This window comes from Physeter macrocephalus, chromosome 6 (genome assembly GCF_002837175.3).
Source record: "Physeter macrocephalus isolate SW-GA chromosome 6, ASM283717v5, whole genome shotgun sequence".
Classification (NCBI taxonomy): domain Eukaryota; kingdom Metazoa; phylum Chordata; class Mammalia; order Artiodactyla; family Physeteridae; genus Physeter; species Physeter macrocephalus.
Genome location: NC_041219.1, coordinates 29,482,846 through 29,493,764, shown reverse-complemented (window position 1 = coordinate 29,493,764; position 10,919 = coordinate 29,482,846). Strand labels below are relative to the sequence as shown.

Genomic DNA, 10,919 nt, shown 5'->3' with positions numbered 1-10,919 from the left:
CTGCCGATGCAGGGGACATGGGTTCGTGCCCCGGTCCGGGAAGATCCCACATGCCGCGGAGCGGCTGGGCCCGTGAGCCATGGCCGCTGCGCCTGCTCGTCCGGAGCCTGTGCTCCGCAACGGGAGAGGCCACAACGGTGAGAGGCCCGCGTACCGCAAAACAAACAAACAAACAAACAAAACTATATCCAGAATCCAACTCATTTTTATATCCCTCTGCTACCACCTTGGATCCAAGTCAACGTCATTGCTTGCTAGGATATTTGTTAAGACCATTCTAACTGGCTTTCCTGCTTCTACCCTCAAGCCCCTTAAAATGTATTCTCTTCCTAGCAGCCAGAGGGATTTTTTAGAAAAATAAGTTAGATCATATCGCTGTGCTTTTAACCACTCTCAGTGGCTTCCCGTGGGCTTCCTGTCTGCACCATGAACTCAGCCCTTCAAGAACTGCCCCTCTTTCTGGCCTCGTCTCCTATCTCTCCCTGCCTGGCTTGTGCCTCTCTGGCCTCACTCTTGTTGTTCCTCAAATACTCTCAGTGCATTTCTACCACTGCACTCACCGTCCATCCACTCAGAACACTCTTCTAGTTATCCCGGCTCCTTCCCCCAGGTATGGCTTGCTCCGTCACTTCCTAGAGGTCTCTGCCCAAATGTCCCCTCCTCCGAAGGCCTTCCCTGACCACCCTAAAAACACAGCACCCTCCCCTCAAACACTCTCTATCCTCTCGCCTCACTTGGATTGTTTTCACGGCACCAAGCATTACCTCACATTTTCTATGTTCATTGGTCGGTTTGCACATTGTCTGTCTCTCCCCACTAGAACGTAAGCTCCTTGATGACAAGACTCTGTTTTACTTGTGGCTGGATCCACAGTGCCTAGAACAGTGCCTGACAAGTAGTGGGCCCCCAACATGCATGTTGAATACAGAAATTAATCAAGGATTGGGGGTACAGAGATGACACTTGCCCTTGAAGCATTCCCAGTCTACGACAGGCAGTTTCCAGGACCACTTAAAATAGTATTTCTCTGCTAGGACAATGCGTGAGAGAGGTGGGTGAAGCAGAGATACAGAGTGAGGAAAGGGCAGACGTTAAAATTTCCCTGCCGGTCACTCTGATGGCCTCCCCTCCCTTTCCCGAACTACTTAAGGATGAAAAATATATGTATGTACAAGGCAGTAAAATTTTAAAGGGGGCTCCAGATAAACTAAGGTGAATGTGTCCTGAATAAATTTAAATATTATACACAAAGATGCATAAAATAATGATTAAAAGAAGCCCTTGAGTGGCATAAGGTAATGGTTATTCTGGAAATGAGAGTCAAGAGAGTTCAGGGCGCAGAGGGGAAACCTGCAGGTTCCTCCTGATGGAGAGATCAGAGAAATACAGAAATAGAGAATCCAGAGAAGAGCGTGGCTTTCTCTTTGGTTGCCCCGTCATCCAAACAGGATGTTAAACCCATCTTGTGATGGCACGTGGCAGCTGCCACTGGCATAGGGACAAAGTTCAGACTTTTAATGCTGAACTGCCCTCCAGCACGGCAAGTCTCAGATTTTTGCTCTGTCTTAAGAGACTCAAGGTGAGTTAAAGGAATCCTTTTCTTTTGTAAAAACTTATTCCTTGGGTGGTAGAAAATTAACCAGATTAAGTCTTGATTGATGACTCTGATGAGTATTGAGATTTGCAAGAAAAGCAGCTGATCATACTGAGAACAGTTATTGATGGATATTTCCTGACAGTAACCTACATTATGTCTACTCTTTAAGAGAATAGTAATAAGAGAAATGTATAATATTTTATATATATGTGTATAAAATCATAATAAATTTGAAAAAAGCACTGCGATATTCCTTTCTTCTCCCTTATAAAAGTTACTTGAACCTGTATTTCCAATCCCTCAGGCTGAGTTTCTCAATCGCAGCACAATTAATGTCTTGGACTGGATGATTCTTTGTTGTAGAAGGTTTTTCCATGCACTGTAGGATGTTTAGCATCATCTCTGGCCTCTACCCACTAGATGCCAGTGACACTCCCTAGTTGTGACAACCAAAAATGTCTCCAGATACTATCAAATATCCCGAGGAGCAAAATCACTCCAAGTTGAGAACCACTGTCCTAAGATCGTAACTGCAGAATCATGCCCCTCCCCACAAAAAACCATGTATCACAACCGCAGAGAAAGCACCCCATCCTAAGAGGAAATCAACTGCCTCTTGAATGCTGGACCTTCTGACCACAAATTCAGTGGCCATCATGGAAGTGGTTCAATAAGTCAGGAGACCTCAGGTCTCATATCTGAACTGGAGCAATGGCCGTGATAAAAGATGGACTACATGGGCTCAATCCATTGAGGGCACACAGCCAAATCCCCGGGGAAATGCCACAAAATATACTTAGACATCTCCTCTTTCCTCCCACTCCCAGGATTTATGAGGATTATGGTCCCCACTTGTATCCTCTTAGAAAGCAGCTCATTCAGATTCAGAATACTGTGAAATATCCCTAATATCTTATGCATGTTTTTTAAAGTATAAAGCCTATATCACTGTTTTCTAATTATAAAAGGAATGCATATTGATTTTTAATTGGAAAATTCCAAAAATGAGGAAGAAAGAAAAAGAAAGCGCCACTCTCCCCAGTAATCCCGCCACTCAAACACAATTTGGGTCTAAGCTCCTTCCTCGGGGTAATTCATTACAAATATCATACCAGTATTAGCATCTTCCATGAGCTAAGTTTTCCTGATCTGCATTTTTAAGGGATTTGTAAGGGTGATGAATATTTGGGCATCTTGGAAGTCTGTGTCTCCACAGCTTATACTTGCAGCTCTCATGTTGGGGGGAGAAACAACCTCACCTCAGCATGTAGGCCGTGGTGGGTAGGAGGACAGCAGAGCACCTGGCTGCTGCCATGGCAGCAATGCCTTCATCACTCACTTCTTCCAGGTGACTGATTGCCTGGGCTCCCAGCTCCACCCCGAGCTAAACAGAATGGGCAGAGAGACAGAGAGAAGTTTCACCAACAGCAACAACAAATCGATAACGTGCCAGCAAATGGTTTTTCCTGCAAAAATAAACAGCACTCTATTATTAAGATTTCTTGCCAACTACCTCTCACGAGCACAAGCTCGGTGATCTGAGGTGGGCAGTGTTGTGAAGTGGATCCAGAGATATTTAGGAGGAGAGTTGGGAGGACTTGCTGGTTGGCTGAAATGCAGTAGGTGAGGGGGAGGGAGGAGTCAAAATGATATCCAGGGTCTCGACTTAGGCAACAGATGGATAATGACGTCATTCACTGGGGCAGGAAACACAGGATAAGATTTGGACGTGATATTAAGAGATCATATTGAACGTGTGGTGGTCGAGACACATGTAGACTATATACATTTGTATTTATGCCCCAAGCGCAGTTGTTTATGTAGCTCCAGGGCTTAGAGGAAAGAGCTAGACCCCCAACTGCAGGGACTTTGTGTGTCTTACTGCTGAATTCTCAGTGCCTAGAACAGTGCCCGGCACACAGCAGATACTCAAATATTTGTAGAAAGCATGAATAAATTAATCTGGAAAAGACACATAGATTTGAAAATCATCCTGTGGCTATTAATGGTATGCTCCACTAAAAGTCCTCTGGATGCTGCCACAGAAAGACCCTAGAAGCTACATGAGAAATTAACAGACTGCGCTAGGGTGGCTTTGTGTGCCAATCAAAATAGGTTGTGAATTTAGTAAATGAGATCACAAAGGTACTTCTTTTTTCTACTAGTATCACCAGGAGGAAATAATAAAAGTAAATGATCAGCAAAAAAGTCTGGGATTCCAAGGCTCAACCACACCAACCTGCACATATTTCAAACAAATTTCCCCATTCTCTATCTTTTCAGATGGTTACTTCTTCCTTTGAACAAACTCATTAAGTTTTCCACAGCACAAGTGTTGACAAAGGAAAAGCAAAAGGTCACCCATACCTCAGCAGCCTTCATTGGGTGGAGTTCATCCCCATGGAAGTTAATCTGTAACCCTATATCTTTCCCACTTTGAAGAATCCTTCTGGTGGAATCGAGATCAAAGACGCCCTTCTCACAGAACACATCTATATTGTCAACGTGTATTTCCCCATTTCTGCCAAGTTCCTTCAGCTTTGGGAGGTGGTTATTGATGATGTCATCAGCGGCTTCAGTAGCAGTTTTTCCTCTGAGGGAAGAAGAAAGTGAGATTACCGTGGACAAGTTTTTTTTTTTTTTTTAATTGGAGAAAGGGTTTTTTTGGCACTTGGAGAACCTGAGAAATTGTAGGTAAATGACCCCAAGCCTCAGAAAGGTAAAGAGAAGATCAAAGCTATAACTCAGGACTCTTAGCAATTGGGATGAGCCTACATAGCAGAGGTATTGATAAGACTTCTGTATACAATGACCCTATAGGCAGAGACTCAGATGGTTTATCCATTCTGGCACATCTGGGTCGCCTTTGGGAATGCCTGGCTGAAAAACGGAATCTTCTTGTCAAGGACACGTAGAGGACATCCTGGATGCTTCCCTGACAACCCAACCGTGAGCCCCTTACCTGGGCCAAGCTATTACCCTGACTTTTTCTTCCTCCACACTGTTTCTAGAAGCATCTGCCTAAGGCTTTCTGTCTCATCAGACACAGGGGAAGAAGATAGTAGGAGGCCCTGAAATTCCTTCTAAGATTCTGGGGTAGTTATATATGAGAAAGTTCTGGGCTTTTGAAGGCAGACACAGAGCTGCGCCACTTGCTAGCCGTATAACTTTGGACACATGATGTAGACGTCATTTGGCATCCTCTGGGTCTCAGGCTTTATCGTCAGGGATCAAGATCAGACCTCAGAGGTTCACTGGCAGATGGAGAAATTTTCTGTAAAACTTCAGCCTTGTGTTTGGCACACAGAAGGCTCTCAGCCAAAACCGTCTGGGTGGGTAGATAGAGGTGGGCTCTGAGGAGACAGGCACTTATATATGCTGTTTCTAATTCTCGAGACAACCATATAGGATAAGGATGTTATTTAGCTGATTTACAGATAAGCAATTCATGTTCAGAAAAGTTAAGTGATCGAAACTTAACTCAAAATCACCCAGCTGGAAGTAGCTAAGCTAGACTCGAACCCAGGTGTGGTGTCCCTCCAAAGCCTGAGACTTTTTTGCCATGTCACATTGTCTTTCTTACTAAAAAAAAAAAAAAACAGACTATAATAGACAGGATATCCCAAAAGTCTTAGTGCAGTTTCAAGCCATAATAATTTCGGAAGTATAAATGCTAAAAACATACAGCAAACATCATTGGAAATATTAATTATTTATATTTCTTTTCTACTTAGTTCTGTAAATTTTTCATAATAATTTCAATGTTAATTTTTTTAGTTCCTTTGATTAAAGATGGTAAATGAAATATTAACATTAAAATTTTATTTGTCAAAGTTCACAGAACTAAAATAAACGTAAAAATTTTTTAAATGATTAACCTTAAAAGATTTAATTAACTTATTAATATGACTTAATTAAATGGGCTATTTATGTGATTAAACCATTTTTGTAAGCCTGCAGCATTTATTATCTGAGTTAGTTATCACAACTTAAAACTGCACTAAGACTTTGGAGACGCCCTGTGACTTTTCAAGTCCTGGATTTCTTTTGGATCGTTTGGTTCTGGGACTGCGGGCCTTCTGATCTAGTAACTCCGGATGGATGAGATGCGGAAGCAGAAGCGGAGAGAATTCTCTATAGCAAATCCATACAGGAGGAACTTTTTAGATAACGAGGAAAGCTGAAAAAAACATTTACAGCAATAAAACAAAAATGTTTGCTGCTAAACAAGCAAACAGGTGAACAAAAATAAAAACCTCCCTAAGTCATCTTGACTTCAAGATTTGATCTACCTCCCACGGGGTGTTACTCAATTCCTGATGTGCTTTTGTGCTCACTGTCATGGGAAACTATTTAAATTAATATTTGTCATTTTAAAGGACCTATCGGGAATTTCTTTTTTTCTTTTTTTTTGTGGTATGCGGGCCTTCCTCTGTTGTGGCCTCTCCCGCGCGAACCCGGTTCCCCTGCATCGGCAGGCGGACGCGCAACCACTGCGCCACCAGGGAAGCCCGGGAATTTCTTTTTGTTAACCAAGAGTTTTGAACATCTCCTCTTCCTTCATTATTAAGGGACTCGCAAACGAATGGGTCTGGTGGGGCCCGCCTTCCTAAACCCATGCGTGTGAGATGCCTGAAGGTTGAAATCAAAACACCTTTCCAAAGGCTCTACTGGTCCCTCTGCAAGAGCTAATGTGCTGGTGCACCTTCACTCCCTGGAGAACGCAGCCCCACTTAGGCGCCACATGAGCCCTTCTGCGTTCTCAATACCCTGAGTTAAACCCCGGTCCCTTCGGCTGAGGTTACTTTGGCACCGAGTGAGCCCCGCAGTAAGTGGCTGAGATGCCGATGTCCAGCTCCCGCCGGGCGCGCTCAATCACGCGTAGCATCTTGAGCTCCGTCTCCAGGCTGAGGCCGTAACCGCTCTTGCACTCCACCAGCGTTGTCCCCGCCCTCATCATGCACCCAAGCCGCTGCTGGAAGGAGCTGAACAGCTTCTCCTCCGAGGCCTGGCGCGTGCGCTCCACCGTGAAGTTGATCCCTCCTCCAGCCTGGTGGATATCCATGTATGTGGCTCCTGCCAACTGAACACACGGTTCACCCTTAGGTCTGCAAAATGCAGGGAGGTTGCAGGCAGGTCTACAGAACCTACGTACAGGGGTGATATTCGACATGACTGACAATCGATATGGCACAGGCACCAACCGATCAGGAAGGATGGTGGGGCACACAGTTCTGGAAGTCCCCGCTCTGCCAGGGTGGTGGGGAGTTGCAGGGGGTCAGAGGTGTTTCAGGCAGGGACTGGGGTGGCAGAAATGGGAGATGTGGGGAGGACTTGGGGCCTCAGGCTAGCGACAGTTTACCAACAGGTACAAAAGTATTTCGGTATTTTAACAACCCAGTCAGTCCCGGTGTGTACCAGCTAGTCTCAGTACCTATGAGAAAGCAAAGCTTAGGTGATTAGGGACCTCACTGTGGTTATTCAAGTCCCCACTAAGAGACCCAGAGCATTTCCACTCTTCAGTATTTGGCCACCTAGAGTTTCGGGCCTGACCTCTGTCACTCAAGCAAATAAAGAGGCTCTTTCTGGGACCCCACTGGACCCCTGTTACTCTGGGCAGCAGGGAGTGTGGTGCAAACAAAGTGTGCCGGCCTGGGGGGCTCCCTTAGTCACACCCTTCCCTTCTGTTCTTAATTCTGTCACGTTCAAGTTATTGCAAACTCGAGCTTTTTAAAGGAAAGTTTCAATGGTTTTATAATAAATGATCTTCGTTCATTTCGTGTTAAAAAAAAAACAAACACCTGATGGGTTTGGCCTTTTTGCATCACTTTTTGTATCACAGAATGAGAGAACTGGACCGTAAATCTCTAAGGTTGATTTTTGGCTCTGAAATTCAATGATTTAATAAAGTCTTAAAAACAGTTCTAGATTGTTGAGAAAGGTAGACAATTTTTGAAGAATTTTTTTTTTCTGAAATAATCCAATTTAGCTGTTAGGCTGCACAGGTTTTTAAAAAACAGTGTGAAGAAAAGACATGGAGGGAACAACCTGAAAAGGCTACGTACTGTAGGATTCCAACTCTATGACATTCTGAAAAAGGCAAAACTATGGAGACAGTAAAGATCAGTGATTGCCAGGGACTGGGGGGAGACAGGGATGAACAGGCAGAGCAGAGATTTTGGGGGCAGTAAAATTACTCTGTATGATACTACAATGGTGGGGGCATGTCATTATACATTTGCCCAAACCTAAAGGATGCACAACACCAAAAGTCAACAGTAATGAAAGCTATGAACTCTGGGCGATAATGATGTGTCAGTGTAGGTTCATCCATGGTAACAAATGTACCACTCTGGTCAGGGATGTTGAAAATGGAAAAGGCTTTGCTTTGGGTAGGGGGCAGGGAGCAGTGGTATATGGGAAATCTCTGTACCTTTCATTCAATTGTTCTGTGAACCTAAAACTGCTCTAAAAAATAAAGTCTACTAAAAACAAGGAAATAAACAATGTGAAAATGGCTCAAACCAGGGATTTGAGGGTTGACTGCAGCTAATTAATGACTGACAAAGACTACAATTTATGTTTCTTAATAAGCCTCATTTTTCTGGCAAAAAAGTGGGAACAATATAAGACATTTTATTTTTGTGATTAATCATATGTTTTTCCAAGTTGGACCCTAACGAATGGTGATTTTCATACTGTTTCCTGGAGTCCCTTCAAAGGCTACCAAGGGATGGAATGAGGAAAAGAAAAGAGAGGAGAAATTAGTGAGCAAAGCAGGTCAGCTCTATTTTAAAAGGAGGATTCAGCAGCTAAAACATCTTGAAAACTATTATACTTGAAATGACTAATAGCCCTGGGCACAGTATAAAGATTTGGTACCAAGTTATAAATTGGTTAATTTTGTTGTAATTTATTTCCATAGTCCAAGGCAGTAAAAATATCCGTTAAAAAGACATGTAGACATTTGTTGTAAAGCCTAACAGCCTACAAAGTCTAGAAAAACACGTCTATATTTGTGTTTTATTTTGATTTGCCATTGTTTATTGCAGTTACCTTCATCGCAAACTCATGAACTCTTTCACCAGCCCATACTGGATGTGTGTGTGCGTCCACTAAACCTGTAATCAATAAATAAAACCACGTTTAAAGTTAAGAAACAGAAAGCACTTAGACAGCAGGGAGACTCTACTATACGGTTCTTAGGAAAGCATGATGGTGGTCAGCCATCTTGGAGGAGGGTGGAGAAGGGAGAATTTGTCTGTGTGGTTCCAAGAAGACTCCCTGCATGGTTGGTCTAGAAGGCTCTAATGGAGGAGGGTGACTCAACATGATGAAAATGTCCCCTAAAGAAATACAGCTCCTTTTGCCCAATAAATCCATGCTCACCAAGCAACCTTTTGAAACAGGATGTCAAATCTATTAGCTGAGCAAAACCAAGGACTATATGACCAAGGAAGAATCTGAGTGTGAAAAAGAATAATACTATCCCTACCCTCAACTTTGAGCAGGAAAATTATAAAATCAGAAAGATGAATCTTTCTTTAAGAAAGAAAAATATTTTAATTAAAGAGAAACTATAAAATGGTCACATGAAACTTTTGTTTATTCCAGTACAATTTGGTAAAGTCTGTCCTTCCAGAACATTCAAAGTGCCTTATGGATTAAATGGTTCATTAGCGGTTCCGATCGGAGTAAAATCAAAAGTCCCTACGATATATTCTCTACCATATTTTGCTCTTTCTCATGAGATTTCATCCTGACTTTCTCTCCTGACCCCCAAGGGCCAGATAGTAGAAGCTCTGTCAGATGCGCACAGCACACAAGTATAAATCCTAGCCTCTGTGTTTGCGCAGAACTCAAAATTTGGAAATTTGTTTCAGAGGATTACATAAAGCCACAAAACACAGAAAACACAGGAGATAATGGTTAATAAACTGATTCTGTTATCAATCACTAAAGATACAAATGAACTTCAGTGAAATCTCTAGGGTTTCTTGGTTTATGTTTTTTTCTGCCTGGAGATGGGTCCTTTGTTTCATACTCTATACAAATTTAGAGTATATTCTGGAATTACAGAGAGCAATTTGCTGTCTTTGCTTCCCCTATGCCATGAGTTAATAAAATTCTTCCAACAGCTTTTGAACCCAAACCCAGCACAGCTGGTTCTCTTCAGCATATGAGTGGGAAGAAGTGGAGTGAATGAATGGGTGTGACTCCCAGCTTGCCCTTTACCTGTTTAGAGATCTTGGGTAAGATATTTCACCCCTAAACATCAGTGTTCTAATCTGCAATGTGTAGATAATGATACTTACCTTCCAGGGCAGTTCGGTTTCATTCAACATGAAAGTGCATTTGTAAAGCAGCTAGACATTTACTAGTAGAAATTCAATAAATGGTAGCTATTATATTTTCATATTATTGTGAGACCTTGTTTAAAACAAGCTACTACTCTTCCTCTTTACACTACTAAAACTGCTTTCAGGGCTTTACTGAAAAAGAGGTTAATACCTGGCAAGATGCATTTCCCGGAACAGTCAATTCTTTCTTGAAATGTTTCTTCTGAAAACTGTTTTTGGATAGCATCAGCAGGACCGATGGCTTTTATGAACCCATCTCTGAATAAAAATCAAGCAATTATTACTAACTTTGGAGGAAATATTGTGAAAATGTTGACCAATGATCACGTTATCGATGCCTTTTGGTGTCAGGCAATATTTATTGTATTTCCTTCTTGAGTGTGTGTCTTTGGAAATTGACTCTAGCCACATGCAAGGCAAAAAGTCAAATCAGGTGTAGCAGAGATTGCTAATTGTTCCCCAAGATCAATGTTCCCTTTTCCCACAGTGCTAGATTCCTAAATTTTAGCTGGAGGCATGACCACCCAGAATAAAGACTACCTTTCCGTGTCTCCCATCAGCCAGGTGTGGCCATGTGACTAAGTTCTAGCCAAGAGGATCGTTTTCTCTGCCTACTTCCTACTGGCTGGAATGTAGACACCATAATGAGAGATGGCACAGCAATCTTGGATGTTGGAGTGCCTGTGAGCAAGAGGGCAGCGCTCAGCTGAGCAAGACAGTAGGGGTCTGGATCCTCAGAACTCCGTGGAGTATGGCCATCAACTAGCCCTAGGTTCCTACATCCATGCAATTCTGTTAACTCATTTTAACAAGTTTTTGACAGTAACACTGGGAATGTTTTTATTCCTTTGTTAATTAAAAACAAACACACAGGGCTTCCCTGGTGGCGCAGTGGTTGAGAGTCCGCCTGCCGATGCAGGGGACACGGGTTCGTGCCCCGGTCCGGGAGGATCCAACATGCC

General features: G+C 42.9%; 1 protein-coding gene across 1 annotated transcript in view; it reads right to left on the bottom strand.

Moving 5' to 3' along the window:
• AMDHD1 (amidohydrolase domain containing 1) overlaps positions 1-10,919 on the bottom strand; it is an 18,991-nt gene that overhangs the window by 6,436 nt on the left and 1,636 nt on the right. Inside the window, exons 2-6 of the mRNA XM_007125130.3 lie at positions 10,109-10,215; positions 8,654-8,718; positions 6,403-6,680; positions 3,965-4,190; positions 2,857-2,981 (exon numbers count right to left, since the gene is read on the bottom strand). Coding sequence (XP_007125192.1) covers positions 2,857-2,981; positions 3,965-4,190; positions 6,403-6,680; positions 8,654-8,718; positions 10,109-10,215 — 801 coding nt within the window. The remainder of the gene's footprint in view (positions 1-2,856; positions 2,982-3,964; positions 4,191-6,402; positions 6,681-8,653; positions 8,719-10,108; positions 10,216-10,919) is intronic.